Genomic DNA, 20,830 nt, shown 5'->3' with positions numbered 1-20,830 from the left:
TCCCCCCATCTAAACATGATGTGTTTCTTTTCTCTTCATGATTGATTGATTGAAAACTTTATTAACAGATTGTAGAATGGGTACAGTACAATACAGTACAGCTCAATAATTGTTAAGGGGATGCAGACCAGAGAATGACTTTCGTCTTGTTTACATCAGGGTCCCCCATTTTCAATTCATCATAACATATATGACATACATGACATACAGATAGACAGTACTGCTACATCTATACATTTATGACATACCAGATGTGCAAATACAGTACTGTTTGTGATACGAAAAGAGTCCAGAAAAGAGAGTATATACATTTGACGTAGAAACTGTACATTGGAGGAGGTTGGGTAGGTGGGGTGGGGTTGGGGGGTGGGGGGGACTGTACATTGGAGGTGGTTCGGTGGGTGGGAGGGGTGGGTGGGTGGGGGACACTGTACAACTGTACAAGCAAAACTGTACATTGGAATATTGACAACCATACTTGGTAATTTACTGTACATTGGAGGGGGTTGTGTTAGGACATTTACAGGGGCCAGTTTCGAATTGCAGTCTCCCGTAGGTGTTCTTTGAGAGTGTTTTTGAAAGTGGGTAGTGATTCACATTCCTTTACAGCTTTGGGTAGGGCGTTCCACATTGATGTGGCATAATTGCGAAACGTGTTTAGTCCCTTGTTTGAGCCGAATCTGGGTTTAACATGATTTGTGGAGCTCCCTCTGGTGTTGTGATCGTGGTATTCACTGACCTTTGGGAAGTATTTTGACATGTACATGGGTACCTTGGTCGTGTAGTGTATCTTGTAGACCAGGCCCATTGCAAGTTGCTGTACTCTGTCGTCTACTCTAAGCCATCCTAGGTTGTCAAAGTGGGCAGGGGTGATCAAAGTCCTTTTAGCTTGGCCCTCAGAGCCTACCACTTCTAAATATTCTATATATTTTTTTAAGTGACATATAAAAACGCCACTGTGCGTGCGTGCGTGCACGTGTATGTGTGTGTGGGGGGACCTCCACAAGAATCTGGCCCAGGGGCCTCTGAAGTCTTAATCTGGCCTTGCCTAACTGGGGCTATATTTCGCACTATATTTCCTGGCCTGAATGATTTCCCCAATCTGGCCCTGGTTAAAAGCCTCCAATGCTTATTAGTGTGTGTGCGTTTGAACGTTTGCATGTTTCAACCATACATTTCCATAAAAAATTTTAAAAAAATACTTGAAACCCTTTTTGTGTGGAATATTTGATGCGGCCCAGCCTCACCCAGACTCTACCTCCAGCGGCCCCCAGGTAAATTGAGTTTGAGACCCCTGGCCTAGGTCCATTTCCGGTTTGTATGTCGCAATAAACGCCGAAATCATATCGATTTATTAAGTTTATAAAGCGATCCATTATGTACATAATGTCTGTCGGGAGCCTTGCAACAATGTCTGACGGCCGGATGAATTTAATCGACGGACATCGGCCACTTCCTGTTGTTCCGAGTGTAACTTGCCCGACCATCCACCAGGCGGCGGTATTGAGCCGTCGTTGCCTTCACTTTTAGGGTCCAGCTGCAGCGTCGGAGGTGTATATATGAATTATGAATGCCATGGCGAAAAAATTTAATATTGATCTCAATAACGCTGTACAGCGAGATCTGGCGGTCAAAGCATGGCGGGCAATAACGCTTTAAAGCGTGGATGGCGGTGGATGTGTTAATGTCAAGCCCTGCCTAACAGTGTTTATTATTAACACTTTGATCGCCGAGGTTAAATTCATAATTTACCATCCCTCGCCAGCCCTATTTAACATGGAGAAGTTCCCCTTCTTTGCAGGACTATAACTTTTTAAATTGTATTGCTAAATTGACATTACTATGGCCCATTCAACGTCCTATATCTATTGTTCAGGGTGTAGCAACGTTATACTTTTTCATTCACATATTCATACTAAAATACGGTCTAAAGTATAAGTATGTTTTTATCGTTTTCTGCAGCTTTCTCCAGAACTTGATTTATAGCCCTAAATGCATTATATTGATGATCAAATACAGTTTGGTAGGAATCTGTGCGAGATAAAACATTTCAACTGGACGTGGTTCTAGGAGTTACTACGTATGATCTGATGTTGACCGGATGGGGGGGGGGGGGGGGTCGTTTATAATTTCGTGGGCAACGTTATATCATTCATCTAGTGTGGGTGATATGATCATTAGAGCAGTTAGTATCGAAGACATTAAAAAATAACGCTGAAACTCACCGTAGCTTCCTCGCGACGTTGGGAGATGAGCGTGGAACAGAATTTTTTCTATTATGGGATGTTGAAATATCCGTTCCATTTCCAGGTTGTATAATAGTATATACGTCCAAATCATGTTGTTTATCGAGTTATTGGTAACGGATCACTATCCGTTGTGATCAGCTCGAGTCCTGGGACTATTAGCGAGTGATCGGACCGAATTGAAATGAGCACCAGCTTCCACTTACTGTTTCTCCCCTGGGCGATCGGCCACCAGATGGCGCTCTTGAACCGTTGTAGAGTTGAGAGGGACTCAACAGTACATCTCATGTCTCCGGGGGAGAAATATGATTTCGATCACAGATTTTTGAAATATTGATATCAAAGACGCTGTCCAGCGTCTTCGGCAGAATGAGCATGGCGGGGAAAGACGTGTTTCAGCGTTTCCGGCGATTAAAGTGTTAAGAGTCAGATAGTCCTAATAGTGTTTATCATTAAAACCTGTTAACCTGCAATGAGTCTCCTGGCCATTTTCGTTTTTGAGGACTGCATACTTTTTTGCAAACCAAAACAACATACTTTATACTTATAGCACATTCTGAAGTTTCTGATTCCAGATAAAATATTCACTTTTAGTGCTAACGTAATAGAGTACCATAGGTCTGAACTGTTACTCAAGTTTTTCTGTAGTAGTTAGTAGTCCAGAGGTAGTATTTCCCCAGAAGGTGGTATGGCTTACAAATTCAGATGGAGCCATCGCCTGAAGCCTTATGTAGTACATATCCAAATTTCATAAAGATCCATTCAGAAATGAGTGATTAGGAGTGATTCTGGTAAACTGTGTACAAAGAAAAACTCAGTTTTCTCATAGACTTCAATTAATTTGGCTTCCTGTTAAAGAATTTTGTTGTTCACCTAGATCCCTGATTCACATATCCCGACATGGGGTAGCATTGGAAGCCACACTCATTGGCTACAACGATCCACAATCATTTTCGAGATCGGATCTAGATTGACGGAACTACTGCAGCCTGAGTCGGGAGTGGTATTTTGCACAATACTGTGTACTTTGCACAAGCCTCAAATACCGGCATGTAACTCGAGAACCGCTGAACGGATTTTGTCGCTATCGACAAAACAAATAAGCCTTCAATGCGATATATATATTGTATTAATTAAAATATGCACACCCGAGCCACTAGGGGTCGCCAAAGTGCCGGTTGCAAAAAGTCCGAAAAACGTCCCATATGAGGGACGTTGCAGCTTAACACATCCTGCGCCATAAACGTTGTACAACGTGTTTCAAGTTCATGCGAATTCTGCCAATCCACGTTGGCAGAATTATGTTATTCATAATTCCCTCACGCAGCCTGGTATGATGCAGTGGGAGCATGCACAACTCTGCGACGCTTCAATACTGCCACCTGGTGGATGATCGGCGAGTTGCCAAACCGGAAGTGGATCTTTTGTGCGTCTTGGAAATACGTCCGGCACTCGCATATTGTCGCGGGACTCAAGACACACACCGTGTATATGGATCGCTGCCATAACTCAATAATCTATATGATTTGGGCTGTTATTATTATTATACAAACCGGAAATGGATCGACTCGATCGCCATCAAATAAGTGGGATCTTTTTGCTCCAGTCTCACCGGCCAACGGTAAGAGGACACTGACGTCATTTTCAGCGCGTTTGTTTATTATTATCCATGCAAACTGCTCCGATCAATATATCACCCATACTACATAAAGCATTTACCGACGATCACGGAATTATAAACGACCCGTTCACCCGCGCATGATCAGTCATAACGTTTAGGATCATGTACAGTTGACATTTTTTATATAGCGTGTATCGCCAACAAACGGCATTTGATAATCTATATATGTGTTATGCCTATATCTCACGTTCTAGGAATTACTGCAGAAAATGATAAAAACATATTTATATTCTAGACGGTATTTTCGTATGAACCTATGAATGAAAAAGTAAAACGTTCCTACATCCTGAACGATAGATAATCGATGTTGAATGGGCCATAGTAATGTCAATTTAGCAATACAATTTAAAAAGTTATAGCCCTGCAAAGAAGGTAAACATCTCCATAGGCTTAGACTGGTGGCAGTGATCAAACATTGATGGATATAAGCGTGGCAGGGAATGTGTTAAGAGAGTCAGATAGTCCTAACAGTGTTTATTATTATTAAGAGTTAGATAGTCCTAACAGTGTTTATTATTAAGAGTCAGACAGTCCTAACAGTGTTTATTATTAAGAGTCAGATAGTCCTAACAGTGTTTATTATTAAGAGTCAGATAGTCCTAACAGTTCTCAAGTTCACCAGCCGTTAGCTCTCCAGCAATTGGAAGCAGTCCGTGCCCACGGTTGTGGAGCTTGATGGCTACCGGCACAAAGGACTGGCCGAGGCGGTTTGTGGCATGTCGTGTTTACAGTAGTTACATGAAGGTATCACAACTAATCTGACCATGATGATACATTATTGTAATTTGTAGAAAATTCTACACGTAAGGGGCTTTAACACGGACGACATGAATCGTAGTGATGCACGATATATCGGTCGCCGATTTAATCAGCCGATATGGCTGTTCTTTTACACATCTGTATCGGCCCGATATCAAGATAGGGCCGATATGGGCAAAATAAATTCAAAAATATTTTTTTTAAATCTTTTTACATGTTTTGTATAGTATATATGTATAGTTTCAAAATATCTGTCATTTCTGAAAATAAGTTACAAAAGTTTAAAAAATAAATGCGTTTTGGAAAATACCTCTTTATTTGATTATCATAAAGTGTTTTCTATACAGAGATATCGACATCGGTAAATATCATTATCGGCCAGAACAGCAATATTAATATCGGTTATCGGTATCGGCCACAATTTTCACATCGGTGCATCACTAATGAATCGTGATTGTGGAAATCGCATCCCCAAAAAAAAGCGCAGTTTCTTCACGTTTTCATTCAAGGAACCAGGAGCGTGGCGTGGACTGACTTGGAGACCCTGGCCCTCATAAACACCTGGGGAGAGGACAAGATGCAGCAGGACCTCCGGGGCATGCACAGGAATGGACACATCTTCGCGGTCATATCCAACAAGATGGCTGCCCAAGGCTTCTCCCGCTCGGCGGAGCAGTGCCAAACGAGGATCAAGAGACTGAAAGCAGGTTTCAGGCAGTGTTATGACAACAAGTATGTATGTTTTACTGCTGTTCTATTAATTTTCTACATCATGATTGAGTGACTGGTGGTAAATGTGTATGTTAACCCTTTCGCTACCACACTACAGAAGGTTAACCCTTTCACTGCCACACTACAGACGGTTAACTGCACTTCCAAAATATATCCATTCTTTCAACTCTTTTAAAAAAATAACATTGTTCCAAGGTTGTTAAGAATTCACGATTCGACAAGCGTTCATGAAATCTGCTCTTGAACCGTTTTTTTTATTATTATCTTAAATCTGTCTTTTCCTTCTCACCCAACGCCCAGCACGCAAGGAGAGGAGCAAGTTGAGTGCAAGTTTTATGAGCAACTGGAGCTAATCTTAATGAAGGAGCTGCCCTCCTTCACGGTGTCGGTGGAGAGCAGCATTGATCTGGACATGGATTCTAGCCAAGGAGAGCCGACAGAGGAAGAGTTCTCCACCTACGCTCTTCAGGATATTGGTATGTACCAAGGTCCTCCACTAATGTAATAAAATGCATTTAGCTGTGTTGCAGTAATGGTAACACATCAAGATCATCTCATTTCTCTTTTGGAATGAATAGACAAGCCTACATCACCTTCATAATCACCTACATATTACCTTCATATCACCTTCATATGACCTACATATCATCTTGTTTTTTTAATGGTATTTTAGAGTTTGTAATTTCCAGGAAAACTGTAAAAAAAAATTCATCCTGCACACGGGGGAGTGTACTAATTTAGCATCCAATGAAATGCTTTCTAGAAGGACATTTACAGCACATTGTAACTAAGCAGCACTCTGCCTCTTTAACTAAATTGAACAAATGTTCAATGTTAGCTTGTTAGCTAACGTTACTAATGTTGCATCACGTTGCTAACGTACGTTGCTAACATTAGCTTGCTAGCTAATGGGTCGACCGTAATGCACATTCAGCACCTTAGGCCCTCAGTTCACGGTTTCCTTAGGCCCTAAAAAACTAATGTAATTGTAGAGTGCTAACATTAGCTTGCTAGCTAATGGGTCGACATCAGCGCTATTGGTTAACACTTTCAGTGCCCAGCAGGGGGCGCACGATTTAGTGCTTGAATGCCCACCATCCACTTCAATGTTAGCGTTAATATCGCCTAATCTATGTTTTAAATTATGGCTATGTGTCTAATCTGCCCGTCGCTTATCAATGACTCATTTTCCAGTCAACATTGTCGAAGCGGATTTTTTTTTATCGGTTCATTTCCGTTTTATAGCATCTTGAAAAGCCCTCGTTTTCAAGGAAAATAAAAATATTCCATAATAAACGGAATGTTCTAGAATACACAAAAAACGTTCGAATTTTTCGGCCTATTTATGAATCGCTTTCAAATAAACGCTAGATTATCGATAATATATGTGTACGTATGCACGCTGGGGCCGCGATCTGATATCTGATCTGATATATTTCCTGATCGCTCGCACAGCCAAACAGCCATATGACATATAGGGGAAAAGCTTATATCTCCGTGAAAACAGGTCTGATTATCCTAAGACTGGTAAAATAGATTCCTTACCTGAGATCGGATGGTATCCAAAAAGATTATTCCAATTCCTGATTGCCATTCCAAAAATCTATCCTTTTATTGATCCAACGCGTATACTGTAAAACACATATTACACGCTGTTCGGAGGCTCCACAATGACTGGGATCATCTCCGGTTACATGCGTGAGAAGTAAAATGTGGATTCCGGATTTTTTTTTCTCATCCATTTTCATTGAGTCCATTCCAAAAGGGTGCATTACCATCTGGGAGACGATAGGGGGTGCCTTTTTCATATCTGAGCTCCTGGTGGGGCTGGTTTCCCAACGGTAGACTTGGTTGATGAAATATGAATTCAGATCGCTAATAAAAAATAAATCACGCTAATGGGCATTCAGGGGGCGGGCTGCTAACACGTGTTATGTCGTGGCTGGCATTCAAAGTGTTAACGTAAATCACCATTCAATATCCACGACAAGTCTCTCCCTACCTTCCTGTTTTTAAATGGAACACGTAAATGTGTGGAATCAAATAGTATTCTGCTAGCCATTTCATGGGGACTTTAAGAATCAACAGCCTTTTGCAGACTATAAAAAGCAACACACAAGGGGTAAACAGTGCTGGATCATAGGGCTGGGCGATAAAACGATAACGATAACTATCGCGATAAATTATTTCCTCGAAATAAACATGAAACCTGGTCGCAAAGTTTCGATATATCGATTTTCCAAGCTTGGATATGAGCACACGCACTAACAACCAATCAGTGAAGGAGATGGCCGATAGCGGAAGGAGACCCGGAAGGAGGCACGGAGGTAGGACTCAGTAAACAAGGCTGGCTATGGCTAATTAGCTTGCACAGCGCTATTTTACAGTTTACCTGCCGAGTTGGTGTGTGTTTTGAATTCTGAGGGTAACTGTTATAGTAGTGTGGGGTATACGGTGGACGTCGTTGCAATGAATTGGGCGGAACAGAGTATTTTAGGGTCATTTCTAGTACATTATCATGAGATATTCCGCTCGGAAACGAGGCTGGCTATGGCTAATTAGCTTGCACGGCGCTATTTTACAGGTTACCTGCCGAGTTGGTGTGTGTTTTGAATTCTGAGGGTAACTGTTATAGTAGTGTGGGGTATACGGTGGACGTCGTTGCAATGAATTGGGCGGAACAGAGTATTTTAGGGTCATTTTTGAGTCATGAGATACTCCGCTTGAGATACTCCGCTTGCTTTGGCTAACTGCTAACGTGCGCGGACTGATGACGACATCAACTCGACTCTCGAGACATTCACAGCAGCAAAACAAGTCAGCCCGCGTATCGGCGCCAGGCATAATAAGTTAATTAAACTTGACAGACATTATATCGACGATAATTATCCATATCGAGTTATATGAAAATAATTTTATAATTTTATCGCGATAACGTTTTTGGTCATATCGCCCAGCCTTACTGGATCATAACAACTGATTTACTTGTTTTGGCGCAGCCTTGGTGACATGAGCTGAATTGGTGTAACGGACAACTGGGGTACTGTTGTGTATATTATAGTATGCACTCTCAGGCATTAAAGCGTTCCGTCTCCAGATGGATTTCCGTCAATTTGATTCGGAGTTCCGTCAATTTGATTCGGAGTCTGACGGAATTGGCTACCTGCCCTGGTATAATATGATTTGTAGATGCATACAGATTGAAACTAAATTGAACCAATCAGAGGCGTCAAATATCATGAAAAAGGGATTTTTTTTTTACCGCGGCATAGCCGCGCCAAGCAGTCATTGGAGAGCTGCGGAGCAATAATGGCAGGACTCAGCGACTCGAGAGACAGGATAACGCTGCTCGCTCTGCGGTTGCAGCTGGAGGCTATTGGGCGAGTGACATTTGCGAGGTCTGAGAGGTCTGTCCGCCACATGGCGGGTAACAAAATAGTAATGTAATTTATTATTAAAACTGCAGTGTGTTTTGTTTTTTTACGACAGTCGCCTTTTTTGCAGCCTCGCGCGTCAACTCTCCTTGTTTACCGACGTCACATCCACCACCTGCTTGCAATGTAACGCTGCTATACCGATTAGCTAACGTTAGCTTAATAGCGTCGGTTAAATGGAAGGAGTAAGCTGGCCACTAAAAAGAAAAACCACTGCGGTTTTCTCAGACGAAAGGGATGAGCGGCACCACCCAACAAAAGAAAGTTTCGAGAGGAATGGAAGTTTGAAGATAGCGGTGTTTCAAGAGACTGGCTAGGCTACTGGGGGCTGAAGTGATGAGTTAACTTGTTCCGTGTTCCGCAACTATGTCAAAAAGAAAAACAGAAACAACACATTTTTCATTGTTGTGTTACTTAACAGTACAAATACGTGAGTCCCCTGTTGTGGTTGTGAGTATCCTTTATTAGCTTAACTCCGTAGCAACATCACACAGGTGTATCTGTGTAGACAGTCTCCTCCCCACCGTATATTCTCTCCCCACCCATATGTATTTTTTTTCTTATTATTATTTATTTATCATATGTATATACTCTGTCAGGATCTATGGGTAACATTACTGTATATTTGCATATCGTATATGTCACAAATGTAACATTACTATATACCTGTAGTATGTCATGTATGTCCCTATGCCATAAATGTCATGATGTCATGTATGTTGTGTATGTCATAAATGTCACTATGAATTGAAAATGGGGGACCCTGATGTAAACAAGACAAACGTCTTTCTCTGGTCTGCATCCCCTTAATTTAACAATTGTGTGTATTGAGCCGTACTGTATTGTACCCATTCTGCAATCTGTTAAATATTGATTGATTGATTGATTGATTGAACATTTTATTAACAGATTGCAGAATGGGTACAATACAGTACAGCTCAATACACACAATTGTTAAAGGAAAACTCCAAAATGTTGGCAAATTAGCTTATTTAACATCTTCCCTGGAGTTAGACAAGAAGATGCATACCTTTTTTGTCTCTGTGCGTGCATTTAGCTTTGGGAACAGTCGCTCCGTTAGCGTAGCTTAGCTTCATCACTGGAAGTGGGGGGGGGGCCGGAGCCTGACGTTCCTGTAAACATGTTGTGACCTGTGTATTCACCACGTGGAGAAATAAAAAATGATTGAATTAGACAATTACGTTTTATAAGCAAATATACTCTGACATTTTTTTTGCCTAACCACTCGAGTCTCTGGGCGCAGTCAGTGGTTTCAACGTGAAGCCGTGTTTGTTGATATTCTCATTCCTTCAAAGGATCCGAACCGATTGAAGTTTATGGATACCATGACTTAAAATCCTCTTACCTTGACGGTTAAAAGCCTCCCCAATTTAGAAAACAGTAATCCAATGGCTGGTATTGATAATATAATACTAACTACTGCACGCTCGGAGCTAACACAGAACAGGATGGTAAAGGTTTTCAAAATAAAAGTGCAACGTTTATAGCAGCGGAAAACGTTTATTTTGTACATTATCTAACGTTAACACGAACCTAAACTAACGTTACAACTAACCTAAAGTTAGTTTAGGTTCGTGTTAACGTTAGATAATGTACAAAATAAACGTTTTCCGCTGCTATAAACGTTGCACTTTTATTTTGAAAACCCCAGAAAGGAAGTCATTATATTTGCTTTACCATCCTGTTCTGTGTTAGCTCCGAGCGTGCAGTAGTTAGTATTATATTATCAATACCAGCCATTGGATTACTGTTTTCTAAATTGGGGAGGCTTTTAATCGTCAAGGTAAGAGGATTTTAAGTCATGGTATCCATAAACTTCAATCGGTTCGGATCCTTTGAAGGAATGAGAATATCAACAAACACGGCTTCACGTTGAAACCACTGACTGTGCCCAGAGACTCGAGTGGTCAGGCAAAAAATAGTTCCGAGTATATTTGCTTATAAAATGTAATTGTCTAATTTTTTATTTCTCCACGTGGTGAATACACAGGTCACAACATGTTTACAGGAACGTTTTGGAGTTGTATTTGGTGACTGTAAGACCCTGTAGGGAACGTCAGGCTCCGGCCCCCCCCCCCCCCACTTCCAGTGATGAAGCTAAGCTACGCTAACGGAGCGACTGTTCCCAAAGCTAAATGCACGCACAGAGACAAAAAAGGTATGTATCTTCTTGTCTAACTCCAGGGAAGATGTTAAATAAGCTAATTTCCCAAAATGTTGGAGTTTTCCTTTAAGGGGATGCAGACCAGAGAAAGACTTTCGTCTTGTTTACATCAGGGTCCCCCATTTTCAATTCATCATAACATATATGACATACATGACATACAGATAGACAATACTGCTACATCTATACATTTATGACATACCAGATTTACAAATACAGTATTGTTTGTGATACAAAAATAGTCTATAAAAGAGAGTATATACATTTGACGAAGAAACTGTACATTGGAGGAGGTTGGGTAGGTGGGGTGGGGGGACTGTACATTGGAGGTGGTTGGGTGGGGTGGGGGGGGGGGGGGGTAACTGTACATTGGATTATCGACGAAACCTTACTTGGTCCCAAGAAGAGGCTCTCGTGTATTAAATAAAGTATTCATTCATTCACTCTGGATCTGGTAAATCCGGTAGCAATACACACAATTGTTAAGGGGATGCAGACCAGAGAAAGACGTTTGTCTTGTTTACATCATCAGGGTCCCCCATTTTCAATTCATAGTGACATTTATGACATACACAACATACATGACATCATGACATTTATGACATAGGGACATACATGACTTACAGGTATATAGTACTGTTACATTTGTCACATATACGATATGCAAATATACAGTACTGTTACCCAGAGACCCTAACAGTAAATATATACATATGATGAGGAGGAGACTGTACATTAGGAGGGGGTGGGTGGGTGGTAAAAAATATATACAAACGATGGGGAGGAGACTGTCCATTGTTGTTGTGGCATAATTGCGAAACGTGTTTAGTCCCTTGTTTGTATGACAACAAGCCGTTTAGTTCATGGTTCAAAGTAATGGGAAAAGGGTGCTAGCTCGCCATCAATCAGAAGCTAGCCACAAGACTTGCATTCACGCTCTCCAGCACAGCCTCCCTGCCTGGCACAACAACCACAACAGTAGGGTCTATAGTCACAGTCAGGACAGTAGGCTCTACAAGTAGGCTCCCTTAAAACGCTAATGCTATTAAAAGAAAAATACAGTGTTTGTTAACACATTGGTCGCCAAAATCGCTTTTCAGCGTTATTACCCGCCATGCGTTGACCGTTTTTGAGATCAATATTTCATTTCTTCGCCATGGCATTCATAATTTCATCCACCCAACCCCCGATGCCCTAGCGGGACCCTAGATGGGACTGCAACGGCTCAATAACGCCGCCTGGTGGATGGTCGGGCGAGTTACACTCTCGCAAAAACCGGAAGTGTCATCGGTGCATCGAGGAAATTCCTCCGGCAGTCACATCTCGCTACGGGACTCCTGACAGACACTATAGTACATGATTTCGGCGTTTATTGCGCCATACAAACCGGAAATGGACCTAGGCGATCGAATAATTGGGATCTTTCACCGCCAGTCTCATCTGCCCACGGTAAGAGAACAGTAACGTTATTTTCAGCCCGATTGTTTATTCATTTCACTGCAAACCATCTGATCAATATATCACCCATACTACATAAAGCCGTTACTGATGATCAAGTAATTATAAACGACCCCCCCCCCCCTTTCCTCCACGCATGATGAAGCATAATGTATACCGATCATACACATTTGAATTTTTTAATATAGCGTGTATGGGAAAGAAACGCCAATCGATAATCTATCATATGCGTTTGGGCCTATAACTAGCGTTTTTGGAATTACAACAGAAAAGATTAAAAACATACTTATATTCTCGAAGGTATTAACCCTTTGTCGTGTGGCAGTGAAATTGTTAACCTTCTGTATTGTCGCAGTGAAAGGCTTAACCATTTGGTAGAGTGGTAGTGAAAGGGTTAACACAACGTTCCCACATCCTGAACGATAGATAATCGATGTTGAATGGGCCATAGTAATGTCAATATAGCAATACAATTTTAAAAGTTATAGCCCTGCAAAGAAGGTAAACATCTCCATAGGCTTTTAACGTGGCAGAGAGGGGTATGAGATGGGCACAACCCCCGGCGGTCAATGTGTTAAAATAAGAATGACTTGGCCTGAAAAAAAGTTCAGTCAGGAGAATTTTTTTTGCTTTAATCCCTGCACTCTACCCTTCATAGAGATCTTCTCTATGTTCCCTCGGCACCATGGTTACCTCAGATCAAGGTTGCCTTAGGCCCATTGTTACCTCAACATAAATTGACAAATACCCAAAGGGAACTTATATTAGGTTACGTTCACACTGCAGTAGGCTGGGCGATTCTTGCTAAAATGTGAATCACGATTTTTCTCTAAGAATTGAGATCACGATTCTCTCACGATTCTTATTTTTTCAATAAAATCATTTAAAAAGTAAAGTAAAAAGTAAAAAAATAATAATAATAAGATTTTTATAACGTTATTTTTTTTTATATAAAAAAAGAATTGTCATAATTTAGAAATGAGATTGCATAGGTAAAGTAAAAAGTAAAAAAAAAATAATAATAATAATAAGATTTTTATAACTTTATTTTTTTTTATATAAAAAAATAATTGTCATAATTTAGAAATGAGATTGCATAGGTCTATGAATCGAGATCGCGATTTTTTTTTTCGATTAATTGCCCAGCACTACACTGCAGGCCTTAGTGCTCAATTCAGATTTATTGCTCAGATCTGCTTTCTTTGGCTGTTTACATCATTTTTTAAATGTTGCAAATATCAGATTCCAGTGTGAACTGGTCACTGCTCCTGAACTGACCCACATGTGCAAATGAACAATAACAAATGATGAATGTAAAAAATTGTGACGAATGTAACTGTAGAGAGACGTAAAAGTCACATGACTGTTCAGACTGAGGTCACATTGCAAAAAAAAATCAGACCTGTGTCTTGAGTTAGGACCACATAATGAAAGTGGCCCAAACCTGAATTGAAAAGATCACATTCACATGTGATTTTTTGTGAAAAAAATCTGACCTGAGTCACATTATGAGCAAAGACATCTGGGCCATTTTTGTCTGCAGTGTGAACGTAGCCTTGGAGCTGTTAAACATCCCTTTCTCATGAATGGATGAATGCCATTATTATCTCCACCAAGCGGAAGTCTGGGGGGAGATCACGTAATCGGTCCGGTGTGTGTTTGTGTATCTGCCCTCTGTCTGATTCGGATGAAACGTTGCACATATAGGCTGACGGCAGGCCAAGCACCTGAATTCTCTAATATTTTTCAAATGTTTTGAATCAGTGTCCATTGAAATAGATATTCTGTACAAGGTTACACCTTTTGGACTCAAGGGGGCGATACTAAACACAGGTAGTGGTGGAGAGTTGCTCTCTACTGAGCACTCCTTTCTAGTTTCAGGTCAGTTTGGGGGTGGGACACAAAATGACTAAAACAACCCATAGGGGCTCAAATTGGTGCAGAATGCAAACAATGTGCCAGAAATTGTAAACAAACAAACCAAAAGTTCCACGCAAACATGAGGTGGACCACCCTTAACACTTTGAGTGCCAACGACGCTATATGTCGTTAGTTCATGCCGACCGTTGAGTGCCAGCGACGACAAATAGCATTTTTTTGTCTTTTTTTGTATTAGCGATTTGAATTCATATTTCATCAATCTAGTCTCACGTTAGTGCTGCAAACTCTCTCTGAGCTCCATTGGGAAAATACCGCCCCCTATCGTCTCTCCCTGTTGTACTGCACCCCATTGGATTAGACTGAATGAAACACATGGGGGGGGGGGGGGGATTTTACTTCTCCGGCAAGCCATCCGAAGAGATCCAAGTCATTGCCGAGCCGCAAAACAGCGTGGAATACATATTTCCACTACCCAGCGCTGAATCAATAAACACGGTCGATATTTGGAATGGCGATCAGGAATTGGAATAATCTTTTTGGAGAACATCTGATCTGAGGTAAGGAATCTATTTGACCAGTCTTAGGATAATCAGAGCTGTTTTCACAGAGATATCAGCGTGTGCCATATGTGTGTGTGTGTGCTCTGATCAGGAAATGAGAGAATCTATTTTTCAGCTCGCTTCTCTAGCGTGCATAAGTACACGTATACTATCGATAATCTAGCATTTATTTGAAAACTATTCATAAATAGGCCGAAAAATTACAATGTTTTTTGTGTATTCCAGAATATTCCAGTAAAGGGCGATTATCACAGACTCTTTATATTTTCCTTAAACTTTCAAGAAAACGAGGGTTTTTCAAAATGGTATAAAACGGAAATGAACCGATAAAAAAAAAACCAAAAAAAAAAAAAAAATCTGTTTCGACTGTTGACTGCAAACAAGTCATTAATAATAATAATAATAATAATAATAATAGATTCAATTTGTACCGCACTTTATATTCGCGAGAATCTCAGAGTGCTACAGGAGATAGACAAAAAGTTAAATGAATAAAATGAATAAAAACTATTAAAAAGACTAACAACCAGTGAAATGGAAGAACATAAGAGTAAAATAAAATTTAAATAATAATAAAATGAATAGAAGTAAAAAATAAAAGTAAAAGAAAAATTCAGGCAAAAGCCTTGTTAAAAAGAAATGATAAGCGACGGCCAGATTAGACACAGCCATAATTTAAGACGTAGTTTATGCGTTCACAACGCTATCATTGAAGTGGGTGCTGGCATTCAACCATGTTTTGAGACGGGGAGGCGTGGCATCCAAAGTGTTAACATGTCAAGTTTCTTTATCACCTGCTTGTCTCTAGAGTCTAATGTCAGAGTGCATCTTTACTACCTGCTTCTCTCTAGAGGCTAACATGGGTGTGCATCTTTATCATCTGCCTGTCTCTAGAGTCTAATGTCGGTGTGCATCTTTATCATCTGCCTGTCTCTAGAATCTAATGTCGGAGTGCATCTTTATCATCTGCCTGTCTCTAGAGTCTAATGTCGGAGTGCATCTTTATCATCTGCCTGTCTCTAGAGTCTAATGTCGGAGTGCATCTTTATCACCTGCCTGTCTCTAGAGTCTAATGTCGGAGTGCATCTTTATCATCTGCCTGTCTCTAGAGTCTAATGTCGGAGTGCATCTTTATCATCTGCCTGTCTCTAGAGTCTAATGTCGGAGTGCATCTTTATCATCTGCCTGTCTCTAGAGTCTAATGTCGGTGTGCATCTTTATCATCTGCCTGTCTCTAAAGTCTAATGTCGGAGTGCATCTTTATCATCTGCCTGTCTCTAGAGTCTAATGTCGGAGTGCATCTTTATCACCTGCCTGTCTCTAGAGTCTAATGTCGGAGTGCATCTTTATCATCTGCCTGTCTCTAGAGTCTAATGTCGGAGTGCATCTTTATCATCTGCCTGTCTCTAGAGTCTAATGTCGGAGTGCATCTTTATCATCTGCCTGTCTAGAGCAGGGGTCAGGAACCTTTTTGACTGGGAGAGCCATAAAAGCCAAATATTTCTAAATATATTTCATTGAGAGCCATATAGTATTTTTAACGTATAATAAATTAAATATGTCTTACTTTTAATGCGACTTCTGGTGCTGCATGGTTTTGCTGATGGCCTTGTAATCTGGTTCATACGTGGTGAGGTTGAGCTTCATGCAGGCGTTGAGGCTTCCATCAGTTAAACGTGAGCGTAGGTTGGTCTTAATGTTCCTCATATGCGAGAATGACTGCCCACATGCATATGTAGAGCCAAACATGGTCAATACGGCAATACTCACGCTGCATTGTGTGGTATGTCACAGGAAGCTTGTTCCAAGTTTTAAGAATCAGCTGGTCTTCAGGTTGAAGATTTTTAATTTCTGTCCACTTGTCCCTCGCCAGCTCTGCTCGCTATATCTTCAGCTACAGATACTATTAGCTGTATCTTCAAAACTAATTTCTGTTTACTTTAAAATGACACAGTATTATTAAGAAATATCACAAGTATTAAAAAAAAGAAAAAGAAAAAAAAAATCTTTTTTTTTTTACTCAAAAATTTCTGGGAGCCATATGCTGTCACCAGAAGAGCCATAGGTTCCCGACCCCTGCTCTAGAGTAATGTCGGAGTGCATCTTTATCATCTGCCTGTCTCTAGAGTCTAATGTCGGAGTGCATCTTTATCATCTGCCTGTCTCTAGAGTCTAATGTCGGAGTGCATCTTTATCACCTGCCTGTCTCTAGAGTCTAATGTCGGTGTGCATTTTTATCATCTGCCTGTCTCTAGAGTCTAATGTCGGAGTGCTTCTTTATCACCTGCCTGTCTCTAGAGTCTAATGTCGGAGTGCATCTTTATCATCTGCCTGTCTCTAGAGTCTAATGTCGCAGTGCATCTTTATCATCTGCCTGTGTCTAGAGTCTAATGTCGGAGTGCATCTTTATCACCTGCCTGTCTCTAGAGTCTAATGTCGGTGTGCATTTTTATCATCTGCCTGTCTCTAGAGTCTAATGTCGGAGTGCATCTTTATCATCTGCCTGTCTCTAGTCTAATGTCGGAGTGCATCTTTATCATCTGCCTGTCTCTAGAGTCTAATGTCGGAGTGCTTCTTTATCACCTGCCTGTCTCTAGAGTCTAATGTCGGAGTGCATCTTTATCATCTGCCTGTCTCTAGAGTCTAATGTCGCAGTGCATCTTTATCATCTGCCTGTGTCTAGAGTCTAATGTCGGAGTGCATCTTTATCACCTGCCTGTCTCTAGAGTCTAATGTCGGTGTGCATTTTTATCATCTGCCTGTCTCTAGAGTCTAATGTCGGAGTGCATCTTTATTATCTGCCTGTCTCTAGTCTAATGTCGGAGTGCATCTTTATCATCTGCCTGTCTCTAGAGTCTAATGTCGGAGTGCATCTTTATCATCTGCCTGTCTCTAGAGTCTAATGTCTGAGTGCATCTTTATCACCTGCCTGTCTCTAGAGTCTAATGTCGGAGTGCATCTTTATCACCTGCCTGTCTCTAGAGTCTAATGTCGGAGTGCATCTTTATCACCTGCCTGTCTCTAGAGTCTAATGTCGGTGTGCATCTTTATCATCTGCTTGTCTCTAGAGTCTAATGTCGGAGTGCAGGCGGAGAGAAAGAAGGTCCCTTGGAACGACAGCGAAACCCTCATCCTGCTGGAGATCTGGGGAGATCAGCAGGTCCAGCAGAACCTCCGACGCTGTCCCCACAACGGTCACATCTACTCCGAGATATCGGAGAAGCTCAGCTCCAGCGGCTACTGCCGCAGCTCCGAGCAGTGTCACACCAGGATCAAGCGGCTGAAAGCCAGCTATCGCCAGTGTCAGGAGAGCATGAGGTAAGAACACTGTGTTAACCTTTTCACTGCCACACTAAAGAAGGTTAACCCTTTACTATCACACTACCAGTGTGGCAGTGAAAGGGTTAACCTTCTGTATATTGTCGCAGTGAAAGGGTTAACCGTTTGTTAGTGCGGCAGTGAAAGGGTTAATCACCAGTGTCAGGAGAGCATGAGGTAAGAACACCATGTTAATCCTTCAGCCCTTAGGACAGTCCGAGCTCAGTTAAAATATTATGTAAATAAAATACTCATCAACCACAGGAAAAAGGTACATATTGTACATTATGTCATAGCCATAAGTAATATATTTATGTATTTACAAATAAGTACCGTAATTCCTCTAATAGTGACCCGGGCTTGTATTTGTTTCAACTGTAGCGGGTACCAGGCTTTTATTAGGAGGAGGCATGTATAAGAGAGAGGCCTATATTTCTAATTTTCAAACGGATCATAATGAATAAATCAACATTTTGTGTCAGTTTGAACCCAGTAAAATGTACTGGGTTCATTTATTGAAACCAAGTACTGTATGAAACAGGTGGTCTCTGGTCATTTCAACGTTTTCAAAGTGAAATCAAGTAACTTTACCTTGGCAGCTCCGGGTACTCTAGGTAGCAACGTTAGCTCTCATAACGTTAGCCAGTTAGCAGCTCCGGGTACTGTAGGTAGCAACGTTAGTTCTCATAACGTTAGCCAGTTAGCAGCTCCGGGTACTGTAGGTAGCAACGTTAGCTCTCATAACGTTAGCCAGTTAGCAGCTCCGGGTACTGTAGGTAGCAACGTTAGCTCTCATAACGTTAGCCAGTTAGCAGCTCCAGGTACTGTAGGTAGCAACGTTAGCTCTCATAACGTTAGCCAGTTAGCAGCTCCGGGTACTGTAGGTAGCAACGTTAGCTCTCATAAAGTTAGCCAGTTAGCAGCTCCGGGTACTGTAGGTAGCAACGTTAGCTCTCATAACGTTAGCCAGTTAGCAGCTCCGGGTACTGTAGGTAGCAACGTTAGCTCTCATAACGTTAGCCAGTTAACAGCTCCGGGTACTGTAGGTAGCAACGTTAGCTCTCATAACGTTAGCCAGTTAACAGCTCCGGGTACTGTAGGTCAGTGGCGGCCGGCCGATAGTGGGCGCTAGAGCGCCGCCCTCCCTGGTTAAAAGAAGAAGAAGAAAGAATTATTTGCGTGAGGAGGAAGTAGCCTATTCATCCCCCAGCCGGCGCCTAGCCCCCTCCACTCCGTTTTCATGGGCGCTCATTTCTGCTCCGCCGTAATTGCGCAACTCACAGGGCAAAATGCAAATACGTATAAATAAATACGTACGTACAACATAGCGCTGTCAAATACAATACCAGAGGGTGCTTGCTCGAGTGCCCGATGTAGTCACTATTGGCTGAGAGTGGCATGTGACATTGCGTCCCCAGACGTTGGGCTCTGGGCTCTGCAGATTATGCTATTCGAGGGGCTACTAGGAAATAGTAGTTGTCGGAAATTGATAATAATCACAAGATACTGTACATTCAGACAGTGTTGGATCTAACTAAATAGATTTATATGGACACTTTTATGGAAAGTTCAAGCCTGGAGTCTGGACCACAAAGCTTCTCGAAGGGTAGGCTATACTCTGTCTTAGCTGGTTCGACAACAAACAACAACACGCTATAATGGCTAGCTGGATGCAGTCTGGACAGTGGATATACATCAACAGTCTGGGACAGTGGACATATACACTTTATCAAGCCCTCCTGGACCGCGTTTCAACTAAACAAAGTGAGTTGCGGTCTCTCTCTCGCTCTCTCTCTGTTATCTGAGCGATGCTGTGTTGTTGTTGAACGAACTAATTAATTTCGCCGCGGGTGGGGCATAATCAACCAGACAATGAATGGTAACTTTGGATTTAAAATAAGTGGATTATGGCTTGTTCAATATCTCGCCCAGTCTATGTTTGAATGAATGAATGAAAACTTCATTTAACAGATTGCAGAATGGGTACAATACAGTACGGCTCAATACACACAATTGTTAAGGGGATGCAGACCAGAGAAAGACGTTTGTCTTGTTTACATCAGGGTCCCCCATTTTCAATTCATATCGATAGTTTAATAGCTAGCCTTGGCTCGTTTAACAATATGCAAAATATGTGTACAGCCCTGTACTCATACTGAAGTTATTCTTGGTATATAAGCACTTTGAACTGCAACCTCTGTATGAAAAGTGCTATACAAATAAAGTTATTATTATTATATACTACACATACTACTAGGTTTGATTGTGTAACGAATCGATTCCACGTCGCGCTGTAACGAATCGATTCTCCCCCCCCCGGAGAAGAATTCACGAGCCGCCACTGCTGTAGGTAGCAACGTTAGCTCTCATAACGTTAGCCAGTTAGCAGCTCCGGGTACTCTAGGTAGCAACGTTAGCTCTCATAACGTTAGCCAGTTAGCAGCTCCGGGTACTGTAGGTAGCAACGTTAGCTCTCATAACGTTAGCCAGTTAGCAGCTCCGGGTACTGTAGGTAGCAACGTTAGCTCTCATAACGTTAGCCAGTTAGCAGCTCCGGGTACTGTAGGTAGCAACGT

General features: G+C 41.6%; 1 protein-coding gene across 1 annotated transcript in view; it reads left to right on the top strand.

Moving 5' to 3' along the window:
* The window catches only part of LOC311241979 (uncharacterized protein), a gene marked incomplete at both ends in the record, with an annotated part of 105,032 nt that overhangs the window by 70,363 nt on the left and 13,839 nt on the right, over positions 1-20,830 (top strand). The window contains 3 exons of the mRNA XM_084330934.1: positions 5,196-5,418; positions 5,719-5,894; positions 18,005-18,254. Of these exons, the coding sequence (XP_084187060.1) occupies positions 5,196-5,418; positions 5,719-5,894; positions 18,005-18,254 (649 nt within the window). The remainder of the gene's footprint in view (positions 1-5,195; positions 5,419-5,718; positions 5,895-18,004; positions 18,255-20,830) is intronic.

Source organism: Notolepis coatsorum (genome assembly GCF_963971535.1).
Source record: "Notolepis coatsorum genome assembly, chromosome: 15".
NCBI classification, from domain to species: Eukaryota; Metazoa; Chordata; class Actinopteri; order Aulopiformes; family Paralepididae; genus Notolepis; species Notolepis coatsorum.
Note: the sequence above shows the minus strand (reverse complement) of the source record. Positions and strands in the feature narration are given on the sequence as shown.